This window comes from Heteronotia binoei, chromosome 8 (assembly GCF_032191835.1).
Source record: "Heteronotia binoei isolate CCM8104 ecotype False Entrance Well chromosome 8, APGP_CSIRO_Hbin_v1, whole genome shotgun sequence".
Lineage (NCBI taxonomy): Eukaryota > Metazoa > Chordata > Lepidosauria > Squamata > Gekkonidae > Heteronotia > Heteronotia binoei.
The window spans coordinates 60209901-60228609 of NC_083230.1; the positions used below are offsets into that span (position 1 = coordinate 60209901).

At 40.8% G+C, this 18709-nt stretch overlaps 1 protein-coding gene across 3 annotated transcripts in view; it reads right to left on the minus strand.

The window, feature by feature from the left end:
- The window catches only part of PPFIA2 (PTPRF interacting protein alpha 2), a 487757-nt gene that overhangs the window by 85880 nt on the left and 383168 nt on the right, over positions 1-18709 (minus strand). For 2 of the 3 annotated variants that reach the window (XR_009555743.1, XR_009555744.1), the window contains 5 exons: positions 14964-15050; positions 14441-14524; positions 13316-13447; positions 11821-11883; positions 3672-3763 (listed from right to left, as the gene is read on the minus strand). Coding sequence is in view for 1 of the 3 variants with exons in the window: in XM_060245141.1 (XP_060101124.1) it covers positions 3672-3763; positions 11821-11883; positions 13316-13447; positions 14441-14524 (371 nt within the window). In the remaining 2 variants the exon portion in view is untranslated. The remainder of the gene's footprint in view (positions 1-3671; positions 3764-11820; positions 11884-13315; positions 13448-14440; positions 14525-14963; positions 15051-18709) is intronic. The other variant, XM_060245141.1, reaches the window with a different exon arrangement.

The window sequence follows — 18709 nt, forward strand, 5'->3', positions numbered from 1 at the left end:
ACTTAGTTCCTAGGACACTTGCTTTTAAGAGTGCCAATGAATAATAAATATAGTGAAGTAGCTATTTTGCTTTTAAAAAGTCTCATAATATTCCTTTCTAGCCATCGCAATTAAACAGAGCTTCTCTTAAAACCACAGCCTGTATTTATGGAGATATTGAGAAAGTGAGGACGCATTAGCTTAATCTAGTAGAAATCTAAATCACTTGCAGAATTCCAAATGGACCTGCAGGAGGTATGAGGAAAGTGAGGGGGACTTGGTGATTCTGTGTTCCAAATTCTTCCATCTAGAAGCTGCTTTAAAAAAACAAAACAAAAAAGACTGTCACTCCACTACCTGCATCTGTACATCATTTGTAGTTGTCAGCCCCTTGAACCTGACCCCAATAAGGAAGGCCTGAGGAAGATCCCATTTCCCATCCAGTTGCTAACAATATGGATATATATGTCCTTCTGAAGTCACTAGTTATACTAGAAGCTGCAATTCAAAATAAGGCACTGTGCTATACTAATCTAATTCCCTCCTTAAACCATGTTCTTTTAATTGGAATTAAAACATGACAGATTAATAAATTTTTCCAAGGGCTGGCACGTGGGAGTCGGTGAACCAGGCAATTGCCTGGGGTGCCCTCTCCCTGTCCCCACTCGCACAATCCCTGAGCCTTTCTCGACTCTGAGGGGTTGGAGGAGCTTCTCCAGTCCCTCAAAGCCCAGAAAGAACCAGTCTTCCCCTGCCCAGCATGCTCCGAACTCGAAGCATGCTAGGCAGGGGGCGCACCAAGTGCCCGGTGCAATGACATCACCTCTGGATTAGTCTGCTCCCAGAGTTGGGGGGCGGGCGTGTGTTGGGGTTCTGCCTTGGTGCCAGAACCCCATGAGCCAGGCCTGGTTTTTCCATTAAATCAAGAATCAAAATATGGGTTTGTGATCAAACTAGTATTTGCACAAAGTAGCAGAGCAAGGATGATATATAATTATAACTAAATTAACCTGAGAGTTTTTACTCCTAATGGAAAGCTTAAAGGCAGAGATTATGAGAGAGGTTTTCAAAGATAGCTTTCAGAAACTTTTAGGATATAAAGCATAAAAATTTTCATAGTTTTTTTTAAAATGCCTTTTCATGATGCTATTGATTTGTCTGAAAACAACTATGATCTAAATGAAGAAAACTAAGGAACAAAACTTATAAAATTGCTCTCTATACATAACTTTCAAGTAAATGATCTGAAATGGAACAACCACTATCAAAATGTTGAGGTGAGCCCAGAATTCAGGTGTCGTAGACAAAACGCAATATTCTGTTGTGGACAGAGAATGTAGCAGAAAACAGAAATACTATGCATCTGTTTCTAATTCGCTAGATGTATGTTTATGTTTGGTTTGATTTGGTTGCACAGAGTACAGGAAATATTTCTCCTTTCTTAGTTCATGGAATTTTACTTGAAATATTTATAATCTACACTTTCCATTAAAAACCATCCAGGATGATCACAGCATATTACTTAAAATACATGAAAAAACAAATAAAAACAGCATAAAAGATAAATTAAACATAAATAGAAAATAATAAAACATGTCTCACATCAAACAAAACAGAAAATTAAGCAATGTCCAAACAACTGACCGAGGAATAAATAGTAAAATAGCAGCAGAATAAATAATGGCAGCACCAGATGGAGGAAAAACCCCAATTCCCTCCCTGCCACTATTTTTGTGAAATAACCAAATGAAATATGCAGCTGCTACATGGAAAAATAACATAGGGTACAAAGGCCCTAACTTGGATGGCCCAGGGTAACTTGATCTCATCAGATTCTGGAAGTTAAGCAGGGTCAGCCCAAGGCCCATAGCTACAGTGGGGCTCTCCAGGGTTCGGACCCTGAGTTACTACCAAGGCCCATAGACAAGGAGCTGCTGCCTCTCCCCCCATTTGCAGATTCAAAAGTATCTTCTGACTTGGGGTCTCCTCCAGGAGGAAGGGAGGAGCCGTGCTGCCAGGGTGGCCTGTAGGAGCAGGGAGTTCCACTGTCCCCTGGCTCTGGAAGCCTGGCAGTACAGGCATGCAGCCTGCTGAGTGCAGGGCCACCAGCAAGAGAACCCTGCCTAGGTACCACCTCCCTCATGCCCCTATGGCTCAAAGGGCATGGAAGTTCTCTGCTGCCCCTGCAAAGGCAACCGAAGCCTGCAAGAGCCCTTTCCCCCATGCCCAGTGGGGACCAGGTGGCACCCTATAGGAGGTCACAGGGATAGAGCAGTGCTGCCTTGGAAAGCCCCATGATGGGGAAGCCTCCTTTTTACTTTCCCAGCTGCATGTGGAGTGTTCTGGCTTCCATGGCCCTGATGGCAGGGCCCAGGTACCACTGTCCACTGCCCTTCTTTCTCCTTTTTCTTCCAGGCCTACGTGAGGCATGGGTCTGAGAGAGCTGTGTGGGGGCCAAGCCAAGAAATGGGGCACCCTCACCATCAGGGAAGGGAGAGCGTGGCTTGGCTGACTGGTGTGTCCGTGAGACAGCCTGGGGAGTGTGAGGGTGTGCCCCCAACTTATTTAAATGCCTCCCTGAAGAAGAAAAAAAATCCTGGCTATGCCCCTGGTCAACCTGTGTTAGTACTTGGATGGGAGACCTCCTAGGAAGTACAGGGTTGCTATGCGGAGACAGAAAATGGCAAATCACCTCTTGCCTTGAGAACCCTATGGTGTCAACTTAAATCAGCTGTGACTTCACAGTATTTTCTACCACCAAAGATTCTAAAGCAGAGGTTTACCATTTTCAGCTACTAGAGGAAACTGTTGCGGAATTAGGGCTGGACTGAGCCTCAGTCATCCGCCTATGCTAACCCAGTGTTATTTCAATTTCTATATTAATTAGACTCTATAGTTGAAACTTCGATTCTGTTTCCCAGGAGGCTTTAGGATACTTTGAGTGATATGGCCTTCCTGGTACTGATAATGCTATCTTTTAGCCTCACATTACTTTTGCATTTTGGAATGTTTTTATACAACCAAATTCTAAATACATAAGAGAACCAAACCTAACTTCCAGGACTCTCTGAGTCACCCTAGCTCTTTCTGGATTTCCTTGACTTCTTGACCCAGAGAGATAGGCACCGATTTTGCACTAGGCTTGTTCTGGGTGCAGAGCCCTTTTGCTCCCGGGGCTTCGCTCCGTTTTCACACAGGTTGTCCCAGAGCTGTGAGTTGGTGCACTGCTATTATGCAGCAAGCGAGATCATCTGACAAGCAATTTCTGCTTGTTGCGGAAAAGTGGCGCGCCATCTAGCAGCTCCACAGCGGCTTATGCAAAAATGGAGAGTAGTCCCAGAGGCAAAAAGGCTCTCTACCTGGAACAAGCCCTAGTGCGAAATCGGTCAGAGAGAAAGGGCTGAGCTATGTTGTGTACATCGCTATATGTCAGATACTGCTCACAGAGTAGATTGGCAGTTACATTGACTCCTTTGGATGGAAAAAGGTACCTAATGCGCGAATGTATTCTTGTTGGTTGTTCTTTCCAACAACCCATTTTATCTGGTCTTGACTACATACTTCAGCCAAAATTCTGGATCTTTCCCAAAGTAATTATGATTAAAGCAATGACATTTTCAAAAGTTACACCTTTTGGATGCTAAACAGTAAACAGAATTTTCAGTTAAGCTATTATTATTTTCTCTTTCTACCTTGACAATGTGGGATCAATCAAAGACCCTGCTCTTATTTTCAGTTGGTCAAGTTCAGCTCTCAGCTTGTCTATTTCTTCTGCCAATCTTTCCTGAAAATTAAAAAAAATCCATGGGAAATATTTTGCATTATATGAAATTATATAAGGAGAAAATTGATCAATAAAAAGACTGTGATTCTTAACCTTCTGGAAAGAAAGGACAAACTTATACCATTATCCTGTTAAAATGTTGCAGTCTAGTTTATTAACTGACAATATTTACTTTTTATGGTATACTTTGCAACATGGCAAATAATCACTTTCAGGGCTTTTTTTTTGTAGAAAAAGCCCAGCAGGAACTTATTTGCATATTAGGCCACATCGCTGACACCAAGCCAGCTGGAACTGTGTTCCTGTGCATTTCTGCTCAAAAAAAGCCCTGATCATTTTAACCAGTTTGATAAAACATGCCAACAGAAATGTTTCCATTATTTTTTTTAAACCCTGTTAATAACCAAATTCACACGAGACTTGTTCTGGGTGGAGAGCCTTTTTGCTCCTGGTGCTTCTCTTGGTTTTTGCACAAACTGCCTCGGAGCTGTGAGTTGGTGCGCCGCTTTTCTGCAGCAAGCAAGATCCTCTTACAAGTGGTTTCTGCTTGCCATGGAAAAGCAGCATGCCAACTCGCAGCTCCAGGACAACTTGTGTGAAAACCGAGAGAAGCGCCGAGGCAAAAGGGCTCTCCGCGCGGAACAAACTCTAGTGCAAAATCAGTCAAAATCTTTCTATAGCAACAAGACTGACAACACTGGTGATCTTGATGGTTATGCTCTTCCAATTTTCATGGAGTATTCAGCCCTTTCATGGATTGCTATCTTGTCGTGGTGAGGGCTTGCGCGGTTCAATGAGACTGTGGGCTATGCCATGCAGGGCCACCCAAGATGGACAGGCCACAGCTGAGAATCCAGACTAAATGTGATCCACTGGAGAAGGAAATGGCAAACCACTCCAGTATCCTTGCCAAGAAAACCCCATGAACAGAAACAAAAGGCTAAAAGATATGGCACTGGAAGATGAGAGGTCAGAAGGTGCCCAATATTCTACTGGAGAAGAGCATTCAAGTAACCACAGAAAGAGCGAAGCAGCTGGGCCAAAGCCGAAAGGATGCTCAGCTGTGGATGTGTCTGATGGTGAAAGAACAGTCCGATGCTGCAAAGAACAATACTGCATTGGAACATGGAATGTAAGATCTATGAATCAAGGTAAGCTAGATGTGGTCAAACAGGAGATGGCAAGACTGAACATCGACATCTTGGGAATCAGTGAACTAAAATGGACAAGAATGGGTGAATTTAACTCAGAGGATCACTGCATCTATTATTGTGGCCAAGAGTCCCATAGAAGAAATGGTGTGGTCTTTATAGTTAACAAGAGAGTGACAAAGGCAGTAATGGGATACAATCTCAAAAATGACAGAATGATCTCGGTCCCTATCAAGGCAAACCATTCAATATCACAGTAATCCAAGTCTATGCCCCAACCACTAATGCAGAAGAGGCTGGGGGACTGGAATGCCAAAGTAGGAAGTGTTGGAATTTGATATACTATTAGCAGAGTAATGTGGAGATAACCACAAATAACAGCCAGGCACACGGTTTAGCTTAAGAATACAAAGTAGTTTACTTTACTAATGAGGAAAAGGTATGACTGGGATTTCTAGAAAACAAAGAAGGATTCAATATCCTTTCTAGCTTCTAGGCTACATCTTGACTCTCTTAAGTCCTAACTTCAACTGCATGGAGATCTAAGGGCTTTACACAAAGGGCAATAAAACTGACCAAATGGTTTCCCTTAGACCACCACCCAAATATATGAATTAGCCTATTAGGGCTCTCCCTGAATGGTCACTATGCATATCGACACCTAGCCTTGGCAGGAAGTACGTGCACACATTCTCATTGGATCTACCTACTCACTGGCTAAACATCAGCATGCATATACAAACATTTAATTAACTCATGACAACAGGAAGTGAAATTGCATCAGAAACCCAACAGGAAGTCAAAAGGTGACCAGAACAACTGACAAGTTTGGCCTTGGAGAACAAAATGAAGCCGGGCAAAGGCTAATAGAGTTTTGTCAAGAGAACAAGCTGGTCATAGCGAACACCCTCTTCCAACAATCTAAAAGGCAACTCTACACGTGGACATCACCTGGGCAACACAGAAATCAGATTGATTATATACTCTGCTGTCAAAAATGGAGAAGCTCCTTACAGTCAGTAAAAACAAGACCTGGAGCTGACTGCGGCTCAGATCATGAGCTACTCATCGCAAAATTCAGGCTTAAAGTGAAGAAAACTGGAGAAGCCATTAGGTCATTCAGGTCTGACCTTGATCACATCCCTTATGAATATACAGTGGAGGTGAACAATAGGTTTAAGGAACTAGAGCTGATAGACAGAGTGCCTGAAGAACTATGGATGGAAGTTTGTGACATTGTGCAGAAGGCAGCAATCAGCACCATCCCAAAGAAAAAGAAATGCAAGAGAGCAAAGAGGCTATCTGATGAGGCTTTACAAATAGCTGAGGAAAGAAGGAAAGCAAAAGGCAAAGGTAAAAAGGAAAGATTCACCCTACTGAATGCGGATTTCCAGAGAATAGCAAAGAGAAATAAGGAGGCCTTCCTGAAGGAACAATGCAAAGCAATAGAGGAAAATAATAGAATGGGAAGGACAAGAGATCTATTCAAGAAAATTGGAGAAATCAAGGGAACAGTTCATGCAAAGATGGCCATGCTAAAGGACAAAAATGGTAGGGACCTAACAGAAGCAGAAGAGATCAGGAAGAGGTAGCAAGAATACATAGAAGAATTATACAAGAAGGATCTCAATGTCCCGGACAACCATGACAGTGAAATCGATGACCTTGAGCCAAACATCCTAGAGAGTGAAGTCAAATGAGCTTTAGAAAGCATTACTAACAACAAAGCGAGTGGAGATGATGGTATCCCAGTTGAGCTATTCAAAGTCCTAAAAGATGATGCTGTTAAAGTGATGCACACATTATGTCAACAAATTTGGAAAACACAACAGTGGCCAGGATTGGAAAAGAAGGGTAATGCCAAGGAATGTTCAAACTATCGCACTATTGCACTAATTTCATATGCCAGCAAGGTCATGTTAAAGATCCTACAAGCTAGGCTTCAGCAGTATGTAGGTGGGGAACTACCAGAAGTTCAAGCTGGGTTTTGGAGAGGTAGAGGAACTAGAGTTCAAATTGCCAACATTCGATGGATTACGGAGAAAGCATGGGAGTATCAGAAAAACGTCTATTTCTGCTTCATTGACTATGCTAAATCCTTTGATTGTGTGCATCACAACAAACTGTGGCAAGTCCTTAAAGAGATGGGAGTACCAGACCACCTCTCATGTCTCCTGAGAAACCTGTATAAGGGTCAAGAAGCAACGGTCAGAACGGGATATGGAAAAACTGATTGGTTTAGAATAGGAAAAGGAGTTCGACAAGGATATATATTGTCACCCTGCTATACCCTCTACTGGTCGGGTAAGTCAAAGGCTGAGTGCCGTCTTTCTGGCATTGGCTTCATGGTCAGGAACTCCATTGCCTCCAAACTCGAAAACCTGCCAACAGGTCACTCAGATCGCATCATGTCCATGCGCCTCCCACTTCAAAACAAGCAGCATGCAACACTCTTCAGTGTGTATGCCCCAACCCTTCAAGCAGATCCTGCAGAAAAGAACAAGTTCTATGCTGATCTACGCAACCTCGTACGGAAGACCCCTACAGAGGACAAGTGATCATCCTTGGTGACTTCAATGCCAAAGTAGGTAAAGACTCGGAAGCCTGGAAAGGAGTACTTGGCAAACATGGCATTGGCAACTGCAATGATAATGGGCGCCTCCTGCTAGAATTCTGCACGGAGCACCAGCTCACCATCACCAACACTATCTTTCAGCAGAAGAACAGCCTGAAGACAACCTGGATGCACCCACGGTCCAAGCACTGGCACCTTATCGACTACATTCTGGTGCGCCAGAGAGACCTTCGAGATGTCTTACACATCCGAGTAATGCCCAGTGCGGAATGTCATACGGATCATCGTCTTGTACGCTGCAATCTCCGTCTTCACTTTAAACCCACACCCAGGAGAGAAGGTATCCCTCGGAGGAAGCTTCAGGTTGGCAGCCTTCAGTCAGCCGAAGTTAAAGCTGCCTTCCAGGCAAAACTCCAGTCAAGAATTGAGGACCCCAGTTGCCCCACAGACCCTTCTCCAGAAGCACTCTGGGAACACCTAAAAACTACCATCCTGTTGATCTCTGAAGAAGTCCTCGGGTTCTCCACAAGGAAAAACAAGGACTGGTTTGATGAGAACAATCAAGAGATCCAAGAATTACTAGCGAAAAAGAGATCTGCCTACCAAGCACATCTTGCTCAGCCCTCCTGTCCCGGGAAAAAAGCAATCTTTCGCGCTGCATGTAGCAACCTCCAGCGCAAGCTTCGAGACATTCAGAACGAGTGGTGGACCAAGCTTGCAGAGAGAACCCAGCTGTGTGCAGACACTGGTGATTTAAGAGGGTTCTACGAAGCCCTGAAGGCAGTATATGGCCCATCATATCAGGCTCAGAGTCCCTTGCATAGTGCAGACGGCCAAGTGCTCCTCACAGACAAGGCATCCATACTGAACCGGTGGTCGGAGTATTTTCAGGCTCTCTTCAGTGCCAACCGCGTAGTTTCCGCAATCCACCTCACCCCACTTCAACCAGTGAAAACGAGTTGGATGAGATCCCCACCCTAGAAGAGACTGTTACAGCCATCAAGCAACTGAAAAGTGGTAAGGCAGCGGGAGTTGATGGAATCCCACCAGAGATCTGGAAGCATGGGGGCACAGTACTACATAGCACACTTCACAAAGTACTTGTCACCTGCTGGGAACAAGACAAACTACCACAGGACTTTCGCGATGCAATCATCATCACTCTACACAAGAACAAAGGAGAAAAGTCAGACTGCTCCAACTACCGGGGGATAACCCTGCTCTCCATCGCAGGCAAAATCCTTGCCAGAATACTCCTGAACAGACTGGTGCCCGCCATTGCAGAAGAACTCCTTCCAGAGAGCCAGTGCGGCTTCAGAGCTAACAGGAGCACCACCGACATGGTATTTGTTCTCAGGCAGCTCCAAGAGAAATGCAGGGAACAGAACAAGGGTCTATATGTGACTTTTGTTGACCTTACCAAAGCTTTCGATACCGTTAGCAGGAAAGGCCTGTGGCAAATCTTGGAACGTTTAGGATGTCCCCCAAGGTTCCTCAGCATGATCATCCAGCTACATGAAGACCAGCGAGGCCAAGTCAGACACTGCAACGACCTCTCGGAGCCCTTTCCAATAGGCACAGGTGTAAAGCAAGGCTGCGTTCTTGCGCCAACTCTCTTTACGATCTTCTTTAGCATGATGCTTCAAAGAGCCACAGTAGATCTAGATGATGACGATGGTGTCTACATCCGCTATCGCACTGATGGCAGCCTGTTCAACCTGAGGTGACTAAAGGCTCACTCCAAGACAATGGAAAAACTCATCCGAGAGCTACTATTTGCTGATGATGCTGCACTCGTCTTCCACTCGGTATCAGCTCTGCAGCATATGACGTCCTGCTTTGCAGAGGCTGCCAAGCTATTTGGCCTAGAAGTTAGCCTGAAGAAGACAGAAGTTCTCCACCAGCCTGCACCCCAGGAAGATTATCACCCTCCCTGCATCATTGTGGGTGAATCAGTTCTGAAGACAGTCCAGCAGTTCAGCTACCTGGGGTGCATCATCTCCTCAGATGCCAAGATCGACAAGGAGATTGACAACAGGCTGGCAAAGGCAAACCGTGCATTTGGCCAACTGCACAAAAGAGTGTGGAGCAACAAGCATCTGAAAAAAGGCACAAAGATCAATGTTTACAAAGCGGTTGTGATGACAACCCTCATCTACGGCTCCGAATCGTGGGTTTTATACCGTCATCACCTGCGACTCCTTGAGCGCTTTCATCAGCGCTGCCTTCGCACCATCCTCAACATCCACTGGAGTGACTTTGTGACCAACACTGAAGTCCTCAAGAGGGCAGAGGTTACAAGCATCGAAGCACTGCTGTTGAAGACGCAGCTGCGCTGGGCAGGGCATATTTCTAGGATGGAAAACCACTGCCTTCCCAAGATTGCTCCGTATGGCGAACTTTCCACCGGCCATCGAAATAGAGGGGCAGCAAAGAAGAGGTACAAGGACTCCTTGAAGAAATCCCTTGGCACCTGTCGCATCAACCATCACCAGTGGTCTGACCTAGCCTCAGATCGCAAAGCATGGAGGCACACCATCCACCAGGCTGTCTCTTCCTTTGAGAACGCACGCATAGCTGGTCTTGAGGACAAAAGGAGATTTATTATTGCTGGCTGCTTTAAATCCCACCCTTCCCCTCCGCCCCCTGCATTGAGAGCAAACAAGAGAAAGGAGCGCTCTGCTCCTAACTCCAGTTAAAGCAAGTCGTGTATGCACTTCTGAAGATCATGGAGATTTTGAGGAGAGCGTTGACTCCTTTATATAAATGAGGTTTGGGGTACAATTTATAATGGAAGCATAACTCTCTGATATTAGAGAGTGGTGGGACTGTTGTAAGTGTCTGGGCATGTTTCCCCAAGGTATAATCAGCCCATGGAAGGTGGAGTTTTGTTCTCCTCCAGCCCTTAATTTTAAGGTCTCCCAGGGCTAGGCTATATTAAGTTATTTGTAGAATAACTTAGCTCAAAGTTGATTTGAAATATATAATGTAAAGCTAATATAATGAGCTAAGATTAACTAGTGAATTTTATTAATCTTACTATTTAATATTTGAGAGAAGAATTAAGGAAGAAGATGAAGAAAACATGAAGGTATAATGTTTATGTGATATTACATTTGTATAGTGCAAAAGATTTTGTTGGAGTTGTTAATTTTTAAATTCTTCCTTTAATAAAGTAAAAAAAAATGCCAAAAAAATGAACAAAAGTAACAAGAACACCATGAGTAATTGCAGGGATCTAACCTCATCAACTTCTTCCAAACATTTTTAGGAACAAAATGGTAGCTAAATTCAATGGGAGGAAGCATGCCTCTTCATGCACTATTATTCATGAGAAAACGTGGCTGAGAAATTACTAAAATGACTAAAAATAACAAGAAATCCATGAGTCATTGTAGGCTAACCTAATCTGCTCCTTCCAGAATGGTTTCTTTTTAGGAAAAAAATGTCAACTAAATTAAAATATATTTTTTGTTTTGCAATTTCTTTTGTGCTTGTTGAGTTTGGCTGTTAGATATGAAGTTATTTTGCCTCCAGACTTCAGCTACAACCATGTTTCTTGCCCTTGTTTCAATTTAATTTGATTTCCTAAAAAAACTTTATACGTATTTTAGGATAAAGTACTTATTTTTTTCTACTGGCTGTAAAGCAAAGAGGAAAATGACATTTAGTAGAAATGTTACTTAATGTGACTGTTTCTCTAAGCCAATGGTAAATGGCTGAAATTGTGCTGCACTGCAAAGGGCATGACTGTGAGACTCTGGACCATGTGGGGCTGAAACTCATGAATTAAATAAGAATGCTGGTTTTCTATCATTCACCTAAAAACTTCTTGTAAGTGCAACAAAATTTCAATCTAGTCAGTACACCTACAGAGCAATCTTAAAGCAGGTCTACTGAGAACTGTACTCAAATTCAGTGGGGCCTACTCCCAGAAAAGCATTCTTAGAATGGCACTGGAAAGCAGCAGTTATGCAGTGAGAAGCAAAGCAAGTCAGAGGTAGCCTTGTTCACCCACAGCAAAACAATACGATAACCAGGCCAGTGCCACATAATTCAGTCAATACACCTTGTGAGGAGTAACTCATGTTTGCTCTGGTGCCACTCAACATTTCTGTACCCACTTCCTGAAGGATGAAATTTCATTAAAGAGTTTTAGGCAAGTGTCTGGTTTAAGAACTTTGCGCTAAAAATACTTGGTTCAATGATCTCTAGGAACATTTTTGGTAGACGAATTCCCCAAGCAATATTTGTTCTGATTAATAAAAACATCCAACAATTTTCTTTAAATAAATAAAATTACCATTTGAGGAAAAAAATATTTAGAATACCTTGTCATGTAAAGATTCTTCCAAGTTCTTCCTAAAGCTTTCAGATTCTTGAATTAAAACATTCTAGGAGAGAAATTTCAAATCAAAATAAGATACAGCAAAAATCAAGGTAAAAAGATTAAGCAGACCTAGTAGTCTTTTTTATCATTCTTCATGCAATGGCAATAATGTGTCTATTATCTCAGATACATAGTTCGTCTGAAAATGCTGTTTTATTAATAAACGCATTCCTGATTTTACTGTGTCAAAAGTTATTGTTAACATCTTTTTTTTATCCTGATCCTCTCAATGGAGCTCAGGGTGACATATTGGTTTTCCCTCTCTCCCATTTTATGAAGTAAAATTGAAATAAGTTGAGAAGAAAGAATTGTTGCCCCAAAGTTATCTAGTGTGGTCCTTGAGCAGGGATGACAGCCCAGATCTATCCTTTTAACAATTTAACCACTATACTGTACTGATTCTAGGTACAATATAGTAGGTTTATGCATTTCTTTCATTGTTAATTACAATAGTAACAAAATAGGATGTTTTGTAATTATTATAATTAATTTTAAAATGAAACAAATTATCCAGGTAAACAGTCTATAATAGAAAAAACATTTTCTTTCATTCTGTTCTGTCCTCTTTTTTTATTGCAGTCTCTGCCTCTATTGGTTTCTTTTTCACAAGGCAGGCAACATTTTTAAATGAGGGCCCAGAAAGAACACAGTGTTGCTTAAGGGGAAAGGGGAGAGAGGCTCTGAACTTTCTTGATTAACTGCAAGTTGTAGCAACTTATGATTACAACTGTACAAGTACAGACCCAAGAACAGTTTGTGTGGGTGTTTGTGTCGTCCATTGGAGTCAATCAAAAACAATCACAAAAATAAAATTATGGAAAACAAAACAACAATAATTAAAGAAAAATAACAAAGCAAAAATATATGGAACAGAACATTAATGAAACCATTATTTTTAAATAAATGACATTGAAAGAAATGTAATCAACTCCCTTGCACAAGTCTACTATATAATAGCTCACTGAGATAGCATACCTATCATTTTTTTAAATGATTTTTAAAATTTTTAAACATCAAAGGCATGATCCAATCTATGCAAACACTGTTGGGCATGCATTGTTCTCACACATGTGGGAAGAAGCCCATTGAATGCACAAAGTTGCCTCAGTTTGAGACAGAACATTGGTCCTTCTGGCTCAGCCTACTCTGACAGCTATTCTCTATGCGCTCAGGAACAAAAATGCCTTTTCCAGCATTAGCCACCTGATGTCCTTCACCAGGAGATATCAAAGTGCTTTTCCACTGAACCATAGCCCCTAAAGATAGAGGACTGGGTGCCAAAGGGCATGAGAGGAGAGGATTTCATGTGGTCTTGTTTCATGCCATAAACATTCAGCAGCTTTTATTTCACAGAAGCAAGAACATATTTCAATTGTGATTTTAAAAAATCACTGCATTGATTTTGCTAGTTACTTTTCTTGATCATTTAATATTACCTTTTCCTCCAAAGCTGCCATTCTCTCTTTTAAATGTAGCTGCAGGCGTTCATTAGATTCTGTCAAAAGCCTGTCCACAGTATCTGATAACCGTTTGTTGTGCTCTTCATTCATTTTTTCTCTTTGTCTAGCCTTCATTTGAGTATCAAGGAAACAAAACGGGCAGTTCCAATGTTAACTAAAATGCTGCTCTTATTGAAACATAAATATTGGTACAGGCAACTAAAATAACAGTAATACATAACAAAGCAAATGCTGCTGAAGAATAAATTTTATCAGTACTAGAGTCAAAGCAGAATATTGCACAATATTGTACAATACTTGCTAATATTGAGATTTGAATGTGATGACTGTTAATATAAAAAAAATTACCTATCAACATTGTACCTTCCTTCACAATGTTGATAGCTAATAATTTTCTTATATTAACAGAGTCACCACATTCATATCTGAATATTAACAAATGGATGGAATTCTGGGTTTTAGTAATAAATCTTTCAGTAATACATCTCTGAATTCATTTTGCCAACATTCATGTTGCATAATTTACATTTACAGATTTACATTTACATTTGCAAACTGTTACAGAGAGGACATAGTCTCATTAAAATACAATGATGGTTTGTTCATAAGCTATTTTAAAACAGTTGACTAGGCGTAGGCTAATAAAGCAATCTTTGCAGTTATCTTCACAAACGTGCATACCATAGACAGTGAATTTGTTAGTTGTGTCAAAATCTGACAACCTTCAGGGTGATCACTTCACTAGGGATTATTACGCACATGGCTTTCCGATTTGTGCAACTATGGCACCTCAAAAGAGTGCCTCTGGCTACAGCAGATGTGTTATTTAATATAACTGGTGCTTCACATGACCCTTGCTGGTTGCAGGATACTTACATGCACACGGATGCTATTGTATATTATTTATTTAAAACATTTAGTAGGGGCCTTTCTACCTCAAAGGAAGGCAGAGTAGCTTACAATATAAACAGCAATAAAACATAATAAAATACAGTTGAATGCCTGAACCAGCCTATATAGTGTGCATGAAAACAGAATGAAAAACCAACTTTACCCATTCCAGTTATAAACCATACAATAAACTATCTGTAATGGACATACTCTTTGAAGCTCCTGGTTTTTTTCTTCCAGCTGAGTTTCCAAGTGTCTCATGCGTTCTTCAATGTTGCCATGTCTCTCTTCGGCCTGTGAAAAATAATACGAGTTTTTTTAAACTTAAAAAAGTATTGTGAGTTAAAATCTCAATTAGTTTTAAAGAAAACATAAAGCAAGCTACTACTAACTGCAAAATTAGTTTTCAAAAAATAAATTTTTATTCAAACAGGCAGCTGAACAGCATTGCTTGAAATGTGTCAGCTACAAGGCCTGTTAACATCCAAGCATTCAGCAAAACATTGGAGTTATTTATGAGCAATGAAATCAGCCAAATGTAACATGCAAACTGTGTATGGTTTGAAAACAAACCTGCCATCATAAAATTGTAAGCTCTTTAAGCACTGAATGACACAATGGTTGATTATCAATAAAATAAATACATAAATTAAAAAACAGAGTTCTTAAGAATATGAAAACAAAATCAGATGGACTCTATTTAGCAATAGAAAGTAAAGTCCAGTAGGACTACCTTCCTACGTATGGAGATCATTTCTTGTAGTTTAGCTTCCATAACATATTGATAATCATCAGATGAGGTAGAAGAGGTTGGATCAGACTAACAAGTCAAGGAAAAGGAGAGGGACAAAATTGAAAATCAGAACTAAAGACACCAACACTGAACGGAACACAGCACAGAATGCTTAAAAGAAAAGCGTGATTGCAAATTTAATACTTCAACTGACATAATTTTATGTAGAATAAACCACACTTACAATAGGGTGACATGAGGCAGTTGATGTGGATGAACTTAAAACAACAGAATGCTAAAAAAGCCAACAACCCAAGTATGGAAATTCCAGGTTAGTGATGGCTGGCTGATGAGAAATTAATCTTCAATAATTTTAAGCAATTCTGGCAAAGAGGTCTGATTGGAATTTTGGTGAATTCAGCAATTGAATGAGACTTTGGGATTCCAATGCCAGAACAGGTTTTGAGGGGTTTTTTTAAATCTTACAACATTATCATAATGGAAACAATGTATAATGTAACAAAATACACTAATTCAAATGGGTTAGTCATTTATAATGCCATGATAGGTTCCCTTATAAAGTATAAAGGCAAATTACTAACAGTCAATGAAAACAACTTTTCCAGCTTATCATAAAGATTATTGAGCTTGTGGTGAATGCAAAGCACTTGTCTTATCACTCTACCATGACTATGGCTCAGTTTTCCTGCAGCATAGTTTTCTGGGCATATAATTACATGGATTCCATGCTCATTATGAGCAACATTGAACAACATTGGGAAAAGTTAAAAGGCCTACACAAATGAACCTTTACCTAATAACATAAAATAAAAATGTAAGGATTCAAACTTTAATCAGCTAGTTAATGCCTTTCACCCAATAAAGGTACAAATACTGTTTGAAAACATTTGAAAGCACAATTTTAAACTGAACAGTCCACCATCAACCCTCTAGCTGCATGCTTGACAGTTTCCATTTTTTTCGTTCCCAGGAAGGGAGCAGAAAATTGGTTGCTTATTGGATGGTCCATTAAGTGGACTGCATTTAGCATAGTGGCTCGTCAATGCACTCACAATTATGGAACGGCACAAATAATATCAGTTGTTGGTACCCAATTCTGAAAATGTATTCAGAACACATGGACATTGAATATAAAGGCCCTCCAATCATACAAGACTTTTCTGACAGAAAAGGCAAATTGATTGTTTGTTAGAAAATTGATTTTTGTTCTTACCTGTAAAATTGCAATTCTTTCAAGTGGCCGGGGGAAAGCAGTCTTTGAGTATTACATCATGGATAGCATTTCCTCTTTGCTACAGGCAGGATCAGACTGCCAGGGTACCAAGGAGAGGGGTTACCCATCTTTCCAGACCCAAACACTTAAGCTAAGGTTCATTTGCCTTATTTCCCTTTTATTATATGAGAAATGCCTGGAACAATACAGTCCAGATCAGTTCTAAGGAGGACGTGATAAAAAGACATGAATGAGAATCGAAAATGGCATGCATGAGAGTTGGTTCAGCATGTAGGAAGGTGGTAATAACTCCACTTGCCAACTCAGATGTAAGAAATGTCTCCTTTCATCTGAGGTGCCAAAGGGAAATAGTCGCATCTGGAATTTACGGAAGCAGCAGATTCTTAGGATGGGCCAATCAGCAGCAGTTTATAGATAAATTTGTGTACCACCTTATGCCAGATGGCATTTCAGCAGAAGAAAAGGAATCTTTTAGGATTCCTTAAAGGTGTTTCTGGATATATAGCTTCCTACATGTTTCTTTCAATGGGATAATTTCCCAGTTCCCAGACTGGAGAAGTACTCACTGGCTGCTGAAATGTTATGGAAACTGGGCTACCCAGCCGCTTGACTGGCAAGCTCCTTCCATCATCCTTTTTGAGCTGAGGCCAAGCAGTGGTGAAAAAACCACTTGGGTACTTATGCTTGTTTTTCAGGAACATTTTTTCTGCAAGGAGGAAGGGGCAAAAATAGTAGTTTGTAAAATATATCCTACTTCTCTTCTCTGTGAGGTATTTTCCCCTCATCATTTCCCTTGAGACAGAGGGAAGGGCAATGGAATCTAAAATGTTATTTAAAGTTTTTTTTAATTCAGCTTGAATTTTGATGAGCCTACATACTTGCCAGACAAGGCTAATCTAGGAAGCTGAGTAGTCTATTGTACCCTCATACAACCCTGACTATAGCTAAGAGGAGGTGCTGTCTCAGATACGATGACTGCTTTTCCCTGGATCCTTGTGAAAACATGGGCTTCCAAATTCTTGCTAAGCCAATCAGAATTTGAGAATGCTCCATTCTTGGTATATGGTTGCTACAGTATGCAGAAACAGCAGGCTGTACAACATTCCCAGGTTTAGGACAGACAAGATGCCTTCTCAAGGACATGTGCAGGGAATTTTTAGCCTACAAGTTTTAATCTTTCTCCTTGTACTTTGAAATGGTACAGCCAAGGACAGGCTGTATCATTCACTATACACATTTAAATCAGCTCATATGAATAGCCAACATGAATTAAGAATATATAGGTAATTCCTATGCTTTGCAATTTCCATTGCATCAAATAGATATTGTATGTGGATACATCTAAGTTGTCTTCCTGATCCTGGTGCTCCCTAAGAGGCTGAGCCCAACCATCTTTTTCTGTGTGCCATGAACTTCCAAAATTTCTCTAGGGATTGCACAATACAGAATAAGTCTATTTCTGCCAAATTTAGTGTTACCAGGGCTTGAATTCAGTAGGATCTCACAGGAGCGCAGCTCCTGAACCTTTAGCCAAGGTCTGCATGCAGTGGGGAGTTCTCTCTCTGCTGCACAAATATCCTGGGGCATTTGCAAATGAGAAACGCTACTGAGCTCCTGCACCTTTTTTCCTACAAAATGACCCCTGAGTGTTACCATAGTACATTTTTATACATTAAAAATAGTTTACAACAGTATACTACAACAGTTTACGAGGTTATGATGTAATGAACAAATACATAACAATGGGTTGGACCCAGCCAGTTTTTCTGTCTCAATTCCTCTCCTTATTCCAGTTGCCATTGCATGTGCCTGTCATAGGCTTCTGGTGGTCAAGGGGGACCCTTTCCTCCCTTTCTTCTCTGCAGAAAAGCTGGTTGGATCAAACCCATGATAAATACTTAAGATAAATATTATACTATATTACTGTTCCTTCCCAAGCAGGAGCTCCTAGTATCCATCCTGCATATAAGTACTTTTCTATTGATTGAAATGTTGGGGCAATGCTGTGATTTATCTCTTTATTTACATTTATATCCTGTTTTTCTGTCCAATCAAGGCCACCAAAGTGATTGCATATCCATTGTACATGGAAAGATGCACAACCAAAACTGGAGTCAATAGGACATGCGCTTATGCAAAATTCCATCTTTTGTAGAAGAGGTCATGGAATCTTGGACAAGAACCATAGTCTGAAAATTACTGTGCTAAACTGTAAATAGGATGTAATGAAACAACCTAGATTATATATTTATTTAAACCCATTCTATTGATGACTTTATGCATATGTTCTTCCTATTTAAAAGTTAAACATTTACACAGGATCATTAACAAAAGGCAGATTAAAGCACCTCACATTCAAGTGTTATAAATTCTCAGGTCAACAGATCAGATGCCTATTTAACAGAGTGGACTGAAAATGTATTCCAGATACAAGGCAAATTGTCTTCAGAAAATTAGCCAGCCTTCTGAAAAATCTAATCCATGAAATATT